This window comes from Argopecten irradians, chromosome 3, assembly GCF_041381155.1.
Source record: "Argopecten irradians isolate NY chromosome 3, Ai_NY, whole genome shotgun sequence".
In the NCBI taxonomy this organism is placed as follows: domain Eukaryota; kingdom Metazoa; phylum Mollusca; class Bivalvia; order Pectinida; family Pectinidae; genus Argopecten; species Argopecten irradians.
The window spans coordinates 38,726,100-38,747,677 of record NC_091136.1 but is presented as its reverse complement, the minus strand read 5'-3'; the positions used below and the strand labels follow the sequence as shown (position 1 = coordinate 38,747,677).

The 21,578-nt window shown below is 35.9% G+C and overlaps 1 protein-coding gene across 5 annotated transcripts in view; it reads left to right on the top strand.

Annotated features, from left to right (window-relative positions):
* Positions 1 to 21,578, top strand: part of LOC138318511 (uncharacterized) — a 50,532-nt gene that overhangs the window by 1,336 nt on the left and 27,618 nt on the right. For 3 of the 5 annotated variants that reach the window (XM_069260948.1, XM_069260944.1, XM_069260947.1), the window contains exons 2-11: positions 685 to 845; positions 1,753 to 1,830; positions 2,773 to 2,819; positions 3,642 to 3,759; positions 6,407 to 6,543; positions 7,062 to 7,139; positions 9,407 to 9,475; positions 13,903 to 14,072; positions 15,173 to 15,275; positions 17,338 to 17,400. In XM_069260948.1, the coding sequence (XP_069117049.1) occupies positions 695 to 845; positions 1,753 to 1,830; positions 2,773 to 2,819; positions 3,642 to 3,759; positions 6,407 to 6,543; positions 7,062 to 7,139; positions 9,407 to 9,475; positions 13,903 to 14,072; positions 15,173 to 15,275; positions 17,338 to 17,400 (1,014 nt within the window). In that variant the 5' untranslated portion in view covers positions 685 to 694. Of the gene's footprint in view, positions 1 to 684; positions 846 to 1,752; positions 1,831 to 2,772; positions 2,820 to 3,641; positions 3,760 to 6,406; positions 6,544 to 7,061; positions 7,140 to 9,406; positions 9,476 to 13,536; positions 13,587 to 13,902; positions 14,073 to 15,172; positions 15,276 to 17,337; positions 17,401 to 21,578 lie in introns of those variants that run through there. The other 2 variants (XR_011207883.1, XM_069260946.1) reach the window with 2 other exon arrangements.

Below are 21,578 nucleotides of genomic sequence, written 5' to 3'. Positions count from 1 at the left end.
ACCATCCACGATACTCCAAAGGTTACTACATATATAACTTACATTATATCCAACCCTCATAGGCCTGCAAAAATTTCCTTTGAAGACTACAGAGACATGCCCAACTTCAAAACCACACAATCAACTACAGTGTACCGTAAACATCAAAGGACTAAATTACCTGTTCTGTTCTATTACTTCCAGTTTTATTATGAGATAGTCCAGGTGTGGATTTATCATCAGTTATAGTAATTAAGTATTGTATCAAGGATGAAAATAAACTAGCATTTTCTTATTTGACAGCATTTTCATAATTGTCTGTTGCCTCAGTTTTGTGAAATTAGTGTTATTTCATGCAACAATTTTCTTCTACATTCTTACCAAAAAATGTCACCTGAATTTATTGTAAGTAAAATAACAGAATTTGTTGAGAATTTTGTCAAATTAAACAACAGTTTGATATATAATATCTTAAAGTATAGCCAGGATAACCAACTGAAAAAAAAATAATGAAAAGACACATGACAATTACGTAACTGATAAATGCTTATGTCCCCTGGTTATAGTTTCCTTCTGTTAATTTCAAGTCACTGTACTGCAGTACATGTATATGCATATATAGAAACATATAACTAATATATAGAAACATGTAAATGAAAAATTTATAGTGTGAAACATTCATTGTTCAGGTCTTTACCATTCCAGTATCAACAAAATGATTCGGAGCAGTCAAAGACTTTTGAGGGTGAACAGATTGTGTACCTTGATGTATTGTTACGTCTCTGTTGATGGTCCAAAGTTACCAATATATCTACAGAGATGGGAGCGCCAGTCAAAAAGATGTAAGCTGAATAAAAAGGCAGCAGGTAAATCTATGTAACAAATGACAGGAAAATCAAGTAAAAAGTTTCATTTTAAACTGAAAGCTCTTTGGAGAGAGAACACTTTCAATATTGGGTTGTTAAATACTAATCAATGGATTATTCTAGTATCAAAAGAGGCACACATTGCAGGCTTTACAAACTGCATGTTTCTAAGCTAAATTCTTATGATACATGTAGCAGGGTTTGCGCTGGGTTCAAAATAAAAATGGACCTCCAGAAAAAGGCGGAGTCCTTTTCATTTTTCGTGCTTAAAATCTGTAGGGATAGTGTAAACTGAAACCCTGAATAGATAGATCAGTTTGATTGAAATAAATTCTGTATAGTCTTACTGTGTTCGATAGAGGATCTGACAACATGCCATTACCTGGTAGGGGTCACATTCTGGTGACCTTTTGAATTGGCCAATCATATTGCTACTTTCGAATTTCTTAATTGGTGGGAAATTGGTGTGTAAAGCTCTCAGAATCTAATTTGTGTGTATAGTCATATGCCCACATATCACAATATTGCTACACACACATATACATGCATGATATAGCTACACATATATACATGCACAATATAGCTACACACATATACATGCACAATATAGCTACATACATATACATGCTGTGATGAAATGATTGTTTCTTCTTGATTTTAGTCAGGTGGAGATAATATATTTGAATTGAAGTACAAGGAGTACTTAAGTTCATCATAACGCAACCCCTAACAAGATGTTGTCAGATCCTCAAACAGTATGAGACTAAGGATCTGGATTTCAATCAGATTGAGATTGTTTCATCTAAGTTTTGAAATATATTAGGCATTTCATAGTGACCAACATGTTAAAGTAGATATGAGTTACATTTTATCTGAATATTGAAAATGTCTTTTTATTTATTTACAGATTCAATAAGAGAATGTATAGAACAAAATCGCCGATATAGGGATAGTATTGTGATGGAAAGCTGTGGTGCTGATGAAAGTAGGTTTATCTTTATCTAAGATCGTATAAATACAACACTTGAGGGGAGAATCATGCCCATGTTTAAATATTATACCATATCAAATGGTAAAATAAACCTCTTGTAGAATACTAATAATAAAGTAAATAATGTACTACAGTACTCAGATTGTTCAATTTTGACATTCATTTTAATTTAGAAAAGTTAGATTACTGGATACTGCTAACAAGTAAATAAAGAGAAGTGAAAAAGTCTTGGAAGCAGATATACATATTTGATTTGGTCATTAATTGATATACTGTATTTTCCTGTGTATTGCCCGCAGGCTATACAATTTGTTACATCAGAAGATGCCAAAGTGGGCTATCAGCCGATGCAGGCTATCTGTGGAAACTATTACCAACTTTGAAAAGTATGCGGGCTCTACACTGTAATGTCTGGGGGGATTTTGCTTCCTGTGGGCTATATCCCGCTGCGGGTAATACTCGTGAATTCATGGTATATTGTTATTTGTAAAATCTGTGAAATTTGTAGTTAAATATCAGTAGATTGATAGATTTTTGTGCAAACATTATTTAAATACAAATTTGGTGTATTGCTGCAGGTGCACTAATTTCTAAAATTGAACAGTTTGTGTTAAGTCTACATTGTCACTGTAATCTTTAGTCCTGAAATTAGGGGAGATAATCCAGTATCCTGATTCACTACAAAACGTTTTGATCTGCTGGTCTTTCTATAGTTTGAAGATTCAGAGTATCAGTAAAATGTATCTTTATACTCTTGGTGTGAATGATATGTTTTAATATGTAATCCTGAGTTTCTAAGTAAGGAGGACATAATCTCGGTAATTCTTAGTAAAAACTTATGGTCTGTTGGCTATGGTATCTGATGTTGTCAGACAAGTAAACAAAGTTACGAGATTGTTTTAATTCCATTCATATCTTATTTGTAATCTTTTACAGTTTACCTTCATATAAAGAATCATCTTGATCTGGCCTTTCTTACACAGGTAAATTTCATAGATATCAGCGTGGAAGTTTGATTGATTCACAATGTTTTAGGTTTTGGTCATTTTTGGAAGTTACAGGTTTTTGATGGGGAATGGAAACCTGGCTCCAATTTCTCGAAACAAAAGTGCAGACTTCAGTCAAAACTTAGTTTTTCTCCTTATGTAAACATAAACTTTAGACTTATACTCCGGAAAATACGGCAAGTCAATTTTGGACTTAAGTTTTTTCGAGAAATCAGGGCCAGAGTTCCTAGAAAAAAATACCAACCAATAATAAGGGCCTGGTGGTATTAATTGCTCCAAATGGATCTTAAAACTTGGCTCAGAATTGAAGAGCTTATGGTGTAATCTATGACATCATAATCACATGACCACCTCATCTCTAAACCTCAGGAGAGCAAGAAATGTAAACCAACATTCTTTCGTGTGTGATTTACTTAAGAAAATTTCACGATCCAAGTTAAGTTGTGAAAGTTTATCTCCACAAATTAAATTCACATCTTAATCATAGGAATTTCCTGTCAATTTTAAATCCGCGAATGTTAATCTTCACAAACTTTTTCTGAAATGGAAATGGGCGGGATTTAGTAGCCATGAAATTAGAAAGTTGGTTTACAGCATGTACTCACATTTGAACTTTATCTATAAATATTCTCACTAAAATTGGAGTATTGCATAAATGAATTTCCATTTAAATGAAATTGATTATTACCTGATATTTTTCTATACAAGGTGTATTGGACATTTTAGAATTTTGCAACACTTTCTTCAGCGTCTACAAGATTTGGTTTTCACTTTGATTTTACACTTTGTTATTTGCAGACTACAACTAAACAGAACATGTACAGGAAAATGAATGAGGATAGGAACAGATACTTGAAAAGATTTCCTCTCCCTCTGAAGGAGTTGTACCAAGGAGCAATGCAAACAGAAGAAATAGGTACATTGTAATTAGTATGTCACTATCCTGGACTATAGATTTAGGTTTGTCACAGACACCTTCTTCATCTGTCTCACTTCATCTGTTTACAGGTACAATGGGTTTTGCGTTACTGAATGTTGTTACCAATTCTATAAGGTAATGTAACTTTCTCCCTATCTTCTGGGGCTGCGGTGGCCAAGTGGTGAAGATGTCCAGACATATTACAAATAAGCCCTCCACCTCTAGGGATGCGGGTCCGAATCCCATATGGGGCAGTTGCCAGGCACTGACCTCTGGTTGGTGGTTTTTCTTCGGGTACTCCGGCTTTCCTTCACCAACAAACCTAGCACGTCCTTACGTGACGGTGGCTGTTAAAAGGAGAGGTGTAATTTACCCCTTTGTTACAAAACAATTAAACATTTACTCCTGCTAAATCACTTTGAGGGATTTCAATGAAACTTGATAGCAAGAATCCTTCTGAAAAAGTATAGATGTACATACTCTTTATCGGAACAAGATACCTTCACCTTTTTAGCTCACCTGGCCCGAAGGGCCGGTGAGCTTATGTCATGGCGCGGCGTCCGTCGTCCGTCCGTCGTCCGTCCGTCCGTCAACATTTCCTTAAAATCGCTACTAGTCATAGAGTTCTGCATGGATTGTAACCAAATTTGGCCACAAGCATCCTTGGGGGAGGGGGAACAGAATTTGTATAAATTTTGGCTCTGACCCCCCGGGGGCAGGAGGGGCGGGGCCCAATACAGGAAATAGAGGTAAATTCTTTAAATCGCTACTTGTCCTAGAGTTCTGCATGGATTGTAACCAAAATTAGCCACAAACATCCTTGGGGATGGGGGAACAGAACTTGTATAAATTTTTGCTCTGACCCCCGGGGGCAGGAGGGGCGGGGCCGAAAAGGGGAAATAGAGGTAATTCTTTAAATCGCTACTAGTCATAGAGTTCTACATGGATTGTAACCAAATTTGGCCACAAACATCCTTGGGGGAAGGGGAACAGAACTTGTATAAATTTTGGCTCTGGCCCCCCGGGGGCTGGAGGGATGGGGCCCAATAGGGGAAATAGAGGTAAATCCTTTAAATCGCTACTAGTCATAGAGTTCTGCATGGAATGTAACCAAATTTGGCCAGAAATATCCTTGGGAGAATAAGAACTGAGTTTGTATAAATTTTGGCACTGGTCCCGGGGGGCAGGAGGGGCGGGGCCCAATAGGGGAATTATAGGTAAATCCTATAAATCGGTACTTGTCCTAGAGTTCTGCATGGATTGTAACCAAATTTGGCCATAAACATCCTTGGGGGTAGGAGAACAGAACTTGTATAAATTTTGGCTCTGACCCTCCGGGGACAGGAGGGGGGGGGGCCCAATAGGGGAAATAGAGGTAAATTCTATTAATCGCTACTTGTCCTAGAGTTCTGCATGGATTGTAACCAAATTTGGCCACAAACATCCTTAGGGGAAGGGGAACAGAACTTGTATAAATTTAGGCTCTGATCCCCCGGGGGCAGGAGGGGCGGGACCCAATAGGGGAAATAGAGGTTAATCCTTTAAATCGCTTCTAGTCATAGAGTTCTGCATGTATTGTAACCAAATTTTGCCACAAACACCCTGGGTGGAAGGGGAACAGAACTTGTATAAATTTTTGCTCTGACACCCTGGGGACAGGAGAGGTGGGGCCCAATAGAGGAAATAGAGGTAAATCCTTTAAATCGCTACTAGTCATAGAGTTCTGCATGGAATGTAACCAAAATTGGCCACAAAAATTCTTGGGGGAAGGGGAACAGAACTTGTATAAATTTTGGCTCTGGCCCCCCGGGGGCAGAACGGGTGGGGCCCAATAGGGGAAATAGAGGTAAATCCTAAAAATCGCTACTTGTCCTAGAGTTTTGCTTGGATTGTGACCAAATCTGGCCATAAACATCTTAGGGGGAAGGAGAACAGAACTTTGGCTCTGACCCCCTGGGGGCAAGAGGAGTGGGGCCCAATAGGGGACTTAGAGGTTAATATTAAAATTCCTTCAGAAAAGAAACAATGAACCTGTATTCAGAACATTACTTGGCATTACAAACCAGGTGAGCGATACAGGCCCTCTGAGCCTCTTGTTTAGAGTTAGACCCCTTTGTTACGAGTTAATTGACCTCCAAAACCACAGCTGTAGTTTTGCTGTGTTTTTTTCTCTTAATTAAAAAGGATGGGAAAGAACTGAAAATCATAACTTGTATTTTTCTTAAAACAAAAACAAAGAAGCTTAAATGGGGCATTTATTGTTCATGGTAACAAAAGTACAGAACACCAGTGATGCTGTTGTTAAGAGTTAACAAAGTGGCATAAACCAGTCAATATAAGCTCATTGGACAGCTTCAACCAATAAATACATTTCAGATCTATAAAGATGTGTTAATAAAAGACTATAGTATTTCTTGTGTAAACAGTTAAGGTATCACCAGGTATGCATTAGCACTAAATATCAGTTTTCTTGTTAACTATTTACCACTGATAGTAACAAGTAATGGTTTGATTGAATTAGGATGCAATAGAGTTGATATATTATGTTAAATACATATATGTATTGAACTATTTCTTGCCTTTATCATTGCTTGTGATGGGAATAGCTAATACATATATTTATTGAACTATTTCTTACTTGTAGGGAACTCCTTGCTTGTGGTAGGAATAGTTGACAGATTATCTCTGCGCTATTTACCCAGGCAAGTCTATCAACACACAGGCATGCTAGGTTTGGAGAATGTGGAGATGTTTCTACTGATGGCCATAGATGATGTGATTGTAAGTTAATGATTGGTTGTGATTGTCACACCTGAATGGAGTACAGATTATTTCATAGTATGATTGCAATTGGGAATTGGCAACAGGCAATGCCTATATTAGCCCTCTCCTGGAATGTTATACCTGAATGGACTATTTCATTTTTAATAGCAGATTCTTATTTAGATTCTCTTTTCTCAGATTGCACATATCTGATATGTTGATTTATCAAAATCTATTTCTTTAAACCAATAAAGAAACCAACAGTTTTCATATTTTTGGTTTGCTTTTAATTTGATGTAAGTGCCTTAAAAGGAGGCTTATTGGGTTGAATACGGTGACAAGTTAAAGGTTACACTGCTCAATCATTAGAAAGAATAGAGCTATTGTAATAAGTACATATTAACAAAATATGAACAAAATTTCATAAAAGAATCAATAATGTCAATTTTGTTTGTAATTTTGCTGAAAATATCTATTTAGAGTGCAATATATAATGTATAGAATATTGTGAAATTCTTAACATTGTTAAATTTCAGAGATTAATGAAAAAGAAAAGCTTACAGAACTATCAAGTGATGTTGCATACTATTTTTACAATAAAATGTTTAATAAAGGTAAGTTATTTAGACTCTTAATTTTTAACTGATGAATGTTAAAGCAATTGGCAACCGTGTTTGCTGATAATAAACCATGCAATAACCAGGGCCCAGTTAGGTGACTAAGCTTATGCATGTCAACATTATCATGTTCAAGTGCTAATAATTTCTGGTATAACTAGTTTTAGAAAACTACTTTCTATCGTTCATGGTGACCTATTGTGATAGTCTTTTGTCCATCATCTTATATTGCCCTTTAACTTTTTATTGTGAACATGATATCTTGAATAAATATTCACCAAGCTTAATAAAACTTAGTATACTAACTATAGTAATATGTTGGACAAGTTTAAAAAGTAAAATTATCGGACAGTTATATGTATTTCCTTTTTGTACTAAGGTAAATACTATTGGATATTGTGAATACAATATCTTGAATTAACATTCACTGGGCTTAATGAGACTTTGTAGGCAGTCTAATATCTTGGTAGAGTTTTGACATGGAGATAGTCTGACTATAAGATACAGAGTTATTGCTGTTTGTAATGATCATTTTTTTACTTTGTCAACACTAAAACTTTAGTAGACACTCACTAATGCTCGATGAGACTTTTTGCTGCCAAACATCTATAACATCTTAGAAGAGTTTGAAAATAGAAATAGTTTGTCAGTAATTTAGGAAACTATGATACAGTCCATATGATAGCTTTGTATCATATGTCATGATCAGGTGACCATTAAGACCCATATGCCTCTCGTAATTAGCTTTTCATCCATGTAGCATATCATAAAGATGATATACTTACAGGTTCCGCAGAAATGGACGAATGAGACTTATTAATAATTAAGTGATCAGAATTTGCGAAAACTTTACTGCGAAACAATAATGAAAATGATAATGAATTTCTCCAAATTTCAGATGACTTAGTAGTTAAATATAAAAACAGTCTTCTGATTTTAAACAAGCATTTTAATAAGTGTATTAAGTTGATAATTTTTAACAAAGGTAATGAAATAAAATCCATCAAAAAATGGAATGAAAAATTTATTCTAAATTGGAATGCAACCTGGCTCTCTTTAAATGATAAAATAATCGATAGAAAAATCAAGGATTTTCAATGGAGAAGTTATCATAGAATTTTAACGACCGATTTTAACGACCGAGTATAAACTTAAATTAATGCAAAAATCAAATGCTCTATGTAATCTATGTAAGAACGAAGAAGAAACACAATATCACCTCTTTAGCAATTGTTTTTTCAATGAATCAATTTGGAACAAAATGGAAAAATTAATTAACGAATTTGCAACAAGCAATATTAATGAACAAAACTATATCAATCTATACGAAAAAGAAAGAATTTTCGGAATCTCTAATTATGTGGATCATATAAATAAATGGTGTAATTTTGTAATATTCAACACCAAATGGCAAATTTGGAATGCAAGGAATCTAAAGAAATTTGAAAATGAGGAACAAAACACAGTTTCTGTAGTGAACGAGATAAAAAAACAACTGAAACTTAAAGCAGATAATTTACTAACATGTACAAATATTATCAAAAACTCTGTAATCATTGTTTTAATAAAGGCCTTAAAATAACATCTAAATAGCTAGTTAAATATGGTCAATTATTTTATTTTACTTTTTTTTCTGTTAAATTTAAGAAGGTTGTATGTAAAATAATGAAGTGTGTGGTGAAATTGACAGAAAAAAATCTAAGGAATGAAAGAATAACGGATTGTTGAATGACAGAACTCAATGTTATTAAAGAGTGAAAGGGTGAGATTCCAAAATGTGTGATTTTCTGTGAAATTTAAGAAGGCTGTATGTAAAATATGGAAGTGTGTGGTGAAATTGACAGAAACAATCTATGGAATGAAAGAATAATGGATTGTTGAATGACAGAACTCAGTACTACTATATGAGTGAAAAGGGTGAGATTCCAAAATGTAATATTTATACAAATATTCATTAATATTGATACAAAAAAGTAATTTATAAATTATGAGAGAATGAAATAAGAATGTTGCATATGTATCTGTATTTGCTGATGACTGAATAAAAATATATTTAGAAAAAAAAAAAGAATTAAGTGATTATATATGCTAATGATCTTCTTAGCAACTAAATCCAGATATCTGATGTATCATGTAATTAACTAAGCAGCAGTATTGTTATGACCAAAGTCAGCGTTAGTTTGGCACTGTACAACCCTAGCTGATGTGTTAAAGTCAGTCACAATATTTTTTGAAACTTAATTTTTCGTTCTTTATCTTTTCAGTTACCAGCAACATCTGTTACCCCCATCATAAAAAGTTTGAAAGATTATACTGAAAGTACATTAAAAAAGGTATGTTCTCAAGGCTACTATTAGTACGCAGTGGACATTATATTATATTTTCATATTGTGAACCATCTTTCAATTAGTTCTTTCTTACGTTATAATTCTCCTGAAGGTTTTTTTTTTGCGAATTATCTTTGTAGCTTTTGAAAGCCACATTCATACTACAGACTAATAGTAAAACCATGATTTTGATTAATTTTGTGAGGCGTCAAATTTTGCAAATTTGGATGAATCTGTGAATTTATTGCAATTAAAAACCCTGCGATTATGAGTAACTATACAGTACTGTTTGGTGGTTCTCCACATCCATTGTCTGTCATTCGTCTATCAACAAGTGACACAAATATTATCAACTTCTGGTCAGAATCTAACCAAATTTGACTGGTAGTAACTCTATGGAGTGAGAATTCAAAATTGCACAAAAATATGGTCTGAAACCCAAGAGACCTTTTGGGTAGGGTCAAAAAGGTGCAATTTGGCTCCATAAATGAAATCCTTAATTCTGCTTTTAAAACCTTCAGACCAATAAACATACTCCTATATATTACACAAGGTCAGTTTAAGGTCAGTATACAATGGGTCACAAGGTCATTTTATAATTGTCATGGTCATTATAAAGAGGTTATTAGCTCACCTGGCCTGAAGGGCCGGTGAGCTTATGTCATGGCGCGGCGTCCGTTGTCCGTCCGTCCGGACGTCCGGGGAAATAGAGGTAAATCCTATAAATCGCTACTAGTCCTAGAGTTCTACATGGCTTCTAACCAAATTTTGCCAGAAACATCCTTTGGGGAAGGGAAACAGAGCTTGTATAAATTTTGGCTCTGACCCCCAGGGGGCAGGAGGGGCAGGGCCCAATAGGGGAAATAGAGGTAAATCCTATAAATCGCTACTAGTTCTAGAGTTCTCCATGGATTGAAACCAAATTTGGCCAGAAACATCCTTGGGGGGAAGTGGAACAGAGTTTGTATAAATTTTGGCTTTTATCCCCCGGAGGCAGGAGGGGTGGGGCCCAATAGGGGAAATAGAGGTAAATCCTATAAATCGCTACTAGTCCTAGAGTTCTGCATGGATTGAAACCAAATTTGGCCAGAAACATCCTTTCGGGAAGAAAAAAAAAACTTGTATAAATTTTGGCTCTGACCCCCAGGGGGCAGGAGGGGCAGGGCCCAATAGGGGAAATAGAGGTTAATCCTATAAATCGCTACTAGTCCTAGAGTTCTGCATGGATTGAAACCAAGTTTGGCCAGAAACATCCTTGGGGGAAGGGGAACAGAGTTTATATAAATTTTGGCTCTTATCCCCCGGGGGCAGGAGGGGAGGGGCCCAATAGGGGAAATAGAGGTAAATCCTATAAATCGCTACTAGTTCTAGAGTTCTCCATGGATTGAAACCAAATTTGGCCAGAAACATCCTTGGGGGGAAGTGGAACAGAGTTTGTAAAAATTTTGGCTTTTATCCCCCGGAGGCAGGAGGGGTGGGGCCCAATAGGGGAAATAGAGGTAAATCCTATAAATCGCTACTAGTCCTAGAATTCTGCATGGATTTAAACCAAATTTGGCGGGAAACATCCTTGGGGGAAGAGGAACAGATTTTGAATATATTTTGGCTCTGACCCCCCGGGGGCAGGAGGGGCAGGGTGTAATAGGGGAAATAGAGGTAAATCCCAAAATCGCTACTCCTAGAGTTTTGCATGGATTGAAACCAAATTTTGCCAGAAACATCTTTTGGGGAAGGGAAACAGAGATTGTATAAATTTTGGCTCTGACCCCCCGGGGGCAGGAGGGGCAGGGCCCAACAGGGGAAATAGAGGTAAATCCCAAAATCACTACTTGTCCTAGAGTTCTGCATGGATTGAAACCAAATTTGGCCAGAAATATCCTTTGAGGAAGGGGAACAGAGTTTGTATAAACTTTGGCTCTGACCCCCCGGGAGCAGGAGGGGCGGGGCGCAATAGGGGAAATAGAGGTAAATCCTATAAATCGCTACTAGTCCTAGTGTTCTGCATGGATTGAAACCAAATTTTGCCAGAAACATCCTTTGGGGAAGGGGAACAGAGTTTGTATAAATTTTGGCTCTGACCCCCAGGGGGCAGGAGGGGAGGGGAGGGGCCCAATAGGGGAAATAGAGGTAAATCCTATATATCGCTACTTGTCCTAGAGTTGCATGGATTGAAACCAAATTTGGCCAGAAACATCCTTTCGGGAAGGGAAACAGAGCTTGTATGAATTTTGGCTCAGAGCCCCAGGGGGCAGGAGGGGCGGGGCCCAATAGGGGAAATAGAGGTAAATCCTATAAATCGCTACTGGTCCTAGAGTTCTGCATGGATTGAAACCAAATTTGACCAGAAACATCCTTGGGGGAAGTGGAACAGAGTTTGTATAAATTTTGGCTTTTATCCCCCGGAGGCAGGAGGGGTGGGGCCCAATAGGGGAAATAGAGATTAATCCTATAAAACGCTACTAGTTCTAGTGTTCTACATGGATTGAAACCAAATTTGGCAAGAATTATCCTTTGGGGAAGGGAAACAGAGTTTGTGTAAACTTTGGCTCTGACCCCCCGGGGGCAGGAGGGGCAGGGCCCTACAGGGGAAATAGAGGTAAATCCCAAAATCACTACTTGTCCTAGAGTTCTGCATGGATTGAAACCAAATTTGGCCAGAAATATCCTTTGAGGAAGGGGAACAGAGTTTGTATAAACTTTGGCTCTGACCCCCCGGGAGCAGGAGGGGCGGGGCGCAATAGGGGAAATAGAGGTAAATCCTATAAATCGCTACTAGTCCTAGTGTTCTGCATGGATTGAAACCAAATTTTGCCAGAAACATCCTTTGGGGAAGGGAAACAGAGCTTGTATAAACTTTGGCTCTGACCCCCCGGGGGCAGGAGTGGCAGGGCCCAATAGGGGAAATAGAGGTAAATCCTATAAATCGGGGTCCAATAGGGGAAATAGAGGTAAATCCTGTAAATCGCTACTAGTCCTAGAGTTCTACATGGATTGAAACCAAATTTGGCCAGAAATATCCTTTCGGGAAGGGGAACAGAGTTTGTATAAATTTTGGCTCTGACCCCCAGGGGGCAGGAGGGGAGGGGCCCAATAGGGGAAATAGAGGTAAATCCTATATATCGCTACTTGTCCTAGAGTTGCATGGATTGAAACCAAATTTGGCCAGAAACATCCTTTCGGGAAGGGAAACAGAGCTTGTATGAATTTTGGCTCAGAGCCCCAGGGGGCAGGAGGGGCGGGGCCCAATAGGGGAAATAGAGGTAAATCCTATAAATCGCTACTGGTCCTAGAGTTCTGCATGGATTGAAACCAAATTTGACCAGAAACATCCTTGGGGGAAGTGGAACAGAGTTTGTATAAATTTTGGCTTTTATCCCCCGGAGGCAGGAGGGGTGGGGCCCAATAGGGGAAATAGAGATTAATCCTATAAAACGCTACTAGTTCTAGTGTTCTACATGGATTGAAACCAAATTTGGCAAGAATTATCCTTTGGGGAAGGGAAACAGAGTTTGTGTAAACTTTGGCTCTGACCCCCGGAGGCAGGAGGGGAGGGGCCAAATAGGGGAAATAGAGGTAAATCCTATAAATTGCTACTAGTCCTAGAATTCTGCATGGATTTAAACCAAATTTGGCAGGAAACATCCTTGGGGGAAGAGGAACAGATTTTGAATATATTTTGGCTCTGACCCCCCGGGGGCAGGAGGGGCAGGGTGTAATAGTGGAAATAGAGGTTAATCCTATAAATCGCCACTAGTTCTAGAGTTCTGCATGGATTTATACCAAATTTGGCCAGAAACATCCTTGGGGGAAGAGAAACAGATTTTGAATATATTTTGGCTCTGACCCCCCGTGGGCAGGAGGGGCAGGGTGCAATAGGGGAAATAGAGGTAAATCCTATAAATCGCCACTAGTTCTAGAGTTCTGCATGGATTTAAACCAAATTTGGCCAGAAACATCCTTGGGGGAAGTGGAATAGACTTCGTATAAATATTGGCTGTGACCCCCCGGGGGCAGAAAGGATGGTGCCCAATAGGGTAAGTAGACGTAAATATTCAATTTTCTTTCAGGAAAGAACAATGAATCTGTACTCAGAACATTACTTGACATTACAAACCAGGTGAGCGATACAGGCCCTCTGGGCCTCTTGTTGAATTGTATATAGTTAATCTGCATGTTATTATAAAGCAGTAACTCAACTTCACCTACAATCAACTGCAAAATTTCTCATAATTATATGGATTTTGTGATTTAACTTACTGGTGTGCAAAATTGCATTACAAATTCAAATAACTCATCTCATTTTCTATCAATTATATAAGAAATGTCTGAAGCAAAAGAAAACATATTTCCGTAATTGCTTATTCATCTTCTCATATCATTTAAGTACCTGTTGTGTATTTCACTAAAAAGTATTGTTGTATCTCTTTTTTCAGGAGAGAATTGAAATACTGGGTGAAAGTTCCTCAAATAATGTGCGGGACAGCATCTACTTGGTGCACTTTGTTGTCAATAAAGACTTTGACTTAGACAAATATTTATTTGAATATCAAGCATTTTTGGATTTACTACGGAGTCAGGATGCATACTTGATTAAGAAATTAGAGTAAGTATGTGTTTTCAAAATAATATTAATTCAGTACAATTTTGTTTTCAAGTATAAAAGGATATATATTTTTTCGAAAGAAATCTTCTAGTACATAGCTGTCATATAGATAATTAGGACTAAAACTTCTCTGTGTTGTCTTTTGTTGCAGCTCTTGCTTTGGTTACGGCAACTTCTACAAAGCCTGCTTATTGTAATATTTGATATAGGGTAATATTTACAGTTTGCACTGACATGGACTCAATTACCATGCTTACTAGTATTATCATTATCAGCGCATAATGATAGTTCAACACGTGCGGCGATTCTATTGTTACAGGAATAGTCGTTGGCTTAGTAACGCCGGGTCATGACCCCACTTTTGGTGGGAACATATGAATGATTCGATTCCAATCAGCTGCTCAATCGAATTCGTTGACAATAACGGGAGAGAAAAAAATATGGCTATTTTGATAAAAAATATGCAACTGCCGCGGGAAAAAATTATATTCATTTACTTGAAAAACTGTAAATATAAGGGGTTACATAATTTACACGTGCTCCATTATCATAATACCCTCATAACCTCAACAAAATAAACATCTATTCCTTAAATAATTTGATCGACTAAAAATTCAAACCATTCTGAAGCGCTTTCTATATCAAGATTTAAGAAGGCTAGAGAAGGAGACCAATCTAAGTAAATTAGACATGTAATTTTGCTCCACTACGATGCTAGCTACAATACACTCTAGATCTAACAACTCTTTTCGGAGTCAACTCAGCATGACCCCTATGGTTGGCATGTTGCCTATGAAATCTTTGATGTGGTTGATTCTCTTGGAAGCATAAACGGCTATTAGAACGTCCCGCTTCTAGGCCAGGTAATGCTGACCCCAAACAGAGAGTTGTTAGATCATGTATTTGAGTGTATCGTAGAACATCGTAATGGATCCTGGAGCAGGGTTACATGTCTAATTTTTATTAAATTGAGAAGAACACATTATAGCCCCCACTGACTTCCAGGACATTCCACAGCTGAAGAGAGTTGACAGCAGTATCCTGGAATTCTGAATGTCCCCTCTATGGTTCATTATTATATAAAACCTTTGATGTTGTAGGAGTTCTTTCCCAGGATCCGGGGTACCACTGATAATGGCTGGCTATACCATGTTACATAAAGTAAAACACCTCACTCCAGACGAGTTCCTTGATGTATTTCAGGTGATTTATTTATTCCGTCATTGTATTGTATATTTTATTTGCCCTTGCGATTATTACGTCGGAACTTCATGAGCATAACATCATATTTCTAAGCAAAAATATGATGTCATTTTTTAGTACAAACTAATAACGTAATAATCAAAATGATATTTTCACTGTCAATGCTGCATTCCGATTGGTCAAAAGCGAATGAAAATATCATATTTATTATGAAAATTGATATTTTCACTGGAGTAAGTATATCGCTTATATAATTTTGAATAAATTATTTATTTTCTCTATTTCAAACAATTTTATTGACAAAACTCAATTGGATTAGACAGTAGGCAATGCCTATATAGAACTTCAAGCCGACATCAATAGTGTAGTCACTTGAACTATAGAGACTGGAACATGGCCTTGAACACTAAAAAATGCAAACACATCAACATAGGCAAACTTGAACAAGACACACATTCCTTCCCACAAAATGAACAAATAGAGAAGGTACAGTACGAGAAAGATTTAGATGTACTTTTGGTGACCGCCTTATATCCCTACGGCCCAATAGTCCGAAGGCCTGTCAGTCCGAAGGCCCATTAGTCCTAAGGCCCGTTAGTCCGAAGGCCCAATAGTCCGTAGGCCCGATAGTCCGAAAACAGATAATACAATTGGGATTTATATGCGAATAGTACTTGAAATGAAACAAACATTTATTACAGTTTTCAATGCAAAAGATTTGTTGTAAACTTGCTAAGGTATACTTACATGTATGTGACTATAGAATTGATACGGAAAATGATATGAAACAACGAAATGTAGCGTATTTTCAAAAAGAGCATAATCTTGAAATACATAAACGTATCTGATATTAAAGAGTATTATTTTGTATATGTACAATGTGATCCTGTTTAATATTTCCCCGAAAAATATCATTATGCGGACCATTTCCATCATTATGGGTAGAATAAACAATTCAAAGAATGTGGAAGCAAAAATAAGTCCTTAAATACATGTATATATTGTACAAAATAACGACGTTTACAGGTATATTAAAAGTCATTTTTCGATAAGATTTGATTATATACATCATTTATTCATGAAGCAATGTTAATCCTAATGTAATACAGTGTACAAAAGGCTAACAATCGGACATTTTAACGCTTGTATGTTTGTAAGATAATCCATAGAATGTATGCTTGTGAGATATCCTATAAAATGTAAGATGTTATTTTATTATTTTTTTTATTTTGATGTAATTTTGACCTGGCGTTGCTCATGAAGAAATGACAACTTGCTGTCCATAGAAATTGTTAGATCATCAGTGCCGAAAAATGTTTTCGTCAAAATACGTTAACTATAACAACTCTCTAACTTGCAATATTTACTAATTTTCGGACTAACGGGCCTTCGGACTATTGGGCCTTCGGACTAACGGGCCTTCGGACTATTGGGCCGTAGGGATATAAGGGTGTCACCGTACTTTTTGACAACAAACTTAAATTTAGTCAGCAGGTTAACGTTAGTCAAGCAGTTAACAAAGGAAATTGCATACTGGGGCTAATATTAATGACATTTGTCTATACAGGTATAACTATGTTCTTAACTCTATACAAAAGCCTAATTAGACCTAATTTAGAATATGCAACTCAGGTATGGTCTCCATTGCTAAAAAAAGATCAGTTCGCTCTTGAAAATGTCCAACGTAGAGCCACTTAAAGAGTTCACTCTATTGAAAATCTAGCGTACCATTTAAGACTTAGAAAGCTAGGACTTCCCACATTAGAATACAGAAGTAAAAGGAACGATGTGATCAAAGTCTATAAAATTCTGAAACGGAATAAATAAGCTAGATAAAGACAAACTATTTACCATGTCTTCAGCTAGTACTAGAGGCAATAGTTTAAAACTCTTTAAGAAACAGAGCAGGACTAAAGACTAGTAAACAAATTAAATGCGCCACAACTAGCTGGAAGCAGCTAACTACAGTGTCTCTGAAGAGGTAACAGGTAATAGGTAATAAGTCTTCTTTTATTTTGTTACCTTGGAGGTAATAAATGTGTTAGTGTTCATTCTATTTCAGAAAGTCCGCAAAGTGAAAACCTACAAAAATCTGTCCTTGATGAAGGAGAATATTGATTTGGAGGTATGTGTTTACACTATATGATATATACTGTATACAAATATGTGCTACATTCAAGAAGTTACTGTATTTGACTGATGACCATTCCTTGTCATGATAAATACAATTTGATAACTGGAACCTATTTTCATGTACCCAGCATTCATCAGACTTGTTTATTATTCATATAGCATTTAAGGATAAAAATCTATATATTGATATTTCACTGCTGGTTATCATAGCAAAATTGTATTTAGATTATTGACAGATTATTATTTTAAATTAATATTGTCACCAAATTATCAGAAATGGGGTAAAAATATTGAAGCTAGCACAACATTTCAATTAAATGATTTGTCAGTTGTCAGAAAGGGCATGGTTACAAATTGGACAATGTGTAGTTGAAGTTTATTATCTCCCTTTAACTGCTTAGTAATACCTGTATATTCATCATTTGAAAAATAATTGGTGTCAAATCGTGAACATACATGTCTAATTAACACAAAAAATATAATAAAATAATTCCTTTTGCCTTTGGTACATGGGCAATCAGTACTTAAATCCATATAGGAAATAGTACCACAGAATTTTTTTGGGATGCAATTGATTATTTTTCATATTTTTAACTTGAAGTAAAATTAGAAGCTCAAACTTTACAATGGTGGTAATGGTGTAAAGTACGTAAGTAACTTTTGTAACTGAAGAAAAATACTAAATCGCATGCTACTGTGTTTGATAGAGGAAAAATACTATTTGTCAGCGGTGGTGCATCTTAAAAACAACATATTTATAATATAAATATAACTTATAAACTGTTGAAGATGGTTGGGTGGCACAGCTTGTGGTTTTATGATATTCATCATTATCTGATGAGATGATGTGATACCCCTGCTTGGTTTTCGTTGTTTATGTTCAATCTTTAACTTAGGTATTTATTATCCATGAGCCAAAAACAGGATAGTTGATGCCTTGATGGGAATTACATCTTTTCACAATTAATGTTTATTATTTCTCAGAAAGTAGACAGTGGCAGGATCCCTTGTTGTGCATAATACATTTCAGAACCATTTGAAAATAATTAACTGGCAGCCATCTTGGATTTTGACAAAAACTTTAAATTTCACTCTTCCATAACTGAAACTGATCCTTTGTTATGTGTATTTTAATTTAGCCCAATCAGAGAGCAACATGTTTGAATGGTAGCCATCTTTGATTTTGACAAAAAAAAAATTTAATTTCTCACTTAATATACAAGTTAGAAGTTCTTAAAAGCAATTCAAATATCTGTTTTAGCATAAATACTGTATACTCGTTGCCAGGCCTATTGCTAGGCAACAACATAACAGAATGTGTTGAAACAGTGTTTTTTTATAATTCCCATATATTGAAGTATAAATAGTATCAAAATAAAGACAATCTCAGATGGGGCCAAAATTGACCATAATTGCACCTACTCCTTTCATAAATATGTAGGTCTTTAGATTTCTGCCTGTTGCATTTTGTGAATGATAAGAAAATAACATGACTAAGCTGCCATCTTGCATTGAAGAAAACTTGTGTCCATTCTGAAACAAATCTAAACAAAACATGACAGACAATGGCCATATTGAATTTGACAACAGAAGTGTATTGCATCTATGTAAATTTTTTGCAAAGTTTCCCTATGCATATTTGAAATTTTCAAAGGATGAGAGATAAGAACGGAAACTAAAGCAGAGAAAAGATCCTTCATTCTATTGGCTGACATTCTATGGTGGGTGCCCTCTGTGATCTCTTGTCTATAGGTCGTTTCCCAAATACAACATTCAGTCAGTTTAGTCATGTGACTTTCATCACCACGTGACTTTATTTAGGGCACATTTGAAACAAAATGGCGGGTGGAAAATTACATATTATGACAGAACACTTAAAATCAATTATCATAACATGTTGTATAAAATATAATCTAAATATGCACTAAAATTGAATTTAGACATTTCACAAGGAAATGACATGTAATTTAGGGCATCAAATGGAGCTGTCGCCAAGCGTTGGAAATCAACTGGGTACTTTTTTTCCAAAAATCAATAACAAATAAGAAACACAAAACATAATGAATTATGTTACTTCCATTATTGAGCAAGTATTACCGACAATGACTTTCATTCAAGGTCACAGGGGTCAAATAGGCTGAAATATCTTGATACAATTTCTGCTTAATAACCAAGAGGTCTAGAGACCTGATATTGGACATGTGATATCCTGAGATGAAGAACTACCAAGTTTGTTCAAATGAATCACCTTGACCTTCATTTAAGGTCACAAGGGTCAAATAGGCTAAAATCTTAAAACAACTTCATGTGAATAACCAAGAGGCCTAATGACCTGATATTAAGTCTGTGACATACTGTGATGTAGGGCTACAAATTTTGTTCAAATGAATGACATTAAAGGTCACAGGGGTCAAAATGATTAAATCTTTTAACGACTTCTTGTGAATAACTAAGAGACCTGATATTGGGCCCGTAGCATGCTTGGATGAAGGGCTACCAAGTTTGTTCAAATGAATGACCCTGACCTCCATTCAAGGTCACAGGAGGTAAAATATGATACAATTGTTCTATTAAATATCTGTGAGACATAGAGACCTGATATTGGGCCTGTGATGTGCTGGGGTATGATATAAGATCTTATTCACTTTCCTATTTGTTAAGTATGAACCATGATTACTAGATAGCAGGGGAGGGTGAGTTATTCGGGCCTATTGGGCCCTTGTTTTGTTATTAAAAAATCTTACATATTGCAATTGGTTTATATTTAGTACTTTTTTTTTAAGTTTCATGAAATTGACAGAATTAGTTTCATATTGTGATGGAGATATTTAATGTCATTTTGTACATTAGAGGGAATTCACCAATTAATCCTTCAATAATATTTTTGCACATTTCTTTGGATAGAAAAGGGGATCTATCTTTTTTTCCTTCGTTAATACCTAAACATGTAATGTATTTAACATTTGTGATATTTATAACATTTATGATATTTGCTCTATGTGCTTCTGGACATCATAGGGACTTTACCTATAGTTTTCAGTCCTCTTTGCTCCTTGAAAAAAGAGGGGCTTTACCAATATTTTTGGCACACAATGGTATGTTTTTGCAGACTAGCAAAATTATATTTTACTATTTTTAGCTTGTCATAGACATTGAAATAATATCCATTCCTCTTATCTCAGCCAGAGATTTGTTACCAGAAATTATTATTGTACAACAAGATATCTAAAGTCTTTTGTGTCCATTCAGCTTTTCTCAGCTGTGTTCATTCCGAGTGGTTAAGTATAGAGATCATTGTAAACAGCTAGGAGGGCTTTAGGCAGTTAATGGTTTAATCTATACTACTTACATGTGTATTAGGATTAAATCAAGTCATTCATACATTTCTGGCTCTAAAACAATTTCGGGTCTCCGTACAGACAAGGTGGTTCACCTATATTTCCCCTGTATTGTGGAAGTAATTAGTTTCAAAGGATTTAAAAGACAATAGTTTGTAAATTCTGAATGAACCATGTTGTTGTTTTTATGATACCAAGTCAGTAAGTACAACATATTACTACGTATTGTAGACTGACTAAATCCACATTCCTAGTCATACTTGGTATAACTACAACTTTTGATAACAATATCCATTATCCAGAAATAAAAATAACTTCTAAAACAAAATTGTAGATAGCCAAGCTTATGTTAAAAGCTTAGAGAAGACTTCAAGGTGAATGATATATCATTCACCTTGAAGTCTTCTCTAAGCTTTTATAAGCTAGAGTGCTTAAATATCTGACAGCCCAGTCTTTCTATGGTAACTGTTAAGGATCCACATGCAATTAGTCTTTTAGAAGACCCAGAAGTGGTATATATATACAGATGGTCTTAATAAACTGTTGTAAATTATTTGCTAATTGATAACAGATATAACTGCATTTTAGTTATTTTTCAGTGGGAGAGGGTTGAGGTAGGTTATATGCTAAACATAACAAGCACTTATCAAAAACATTAAACTTGAAACTTATTGTCAATTGCAATACATATAGGCAGCTACATGTAATATATATACTAGTGTGGCCAATTCAACAATGACCTATTTTATGTATACCAGTGTGGCCAATTCAACAATGACCTATTTTATGTATACCAGTGTGGCTAATTCAACAATGACCTATTTTATGTATA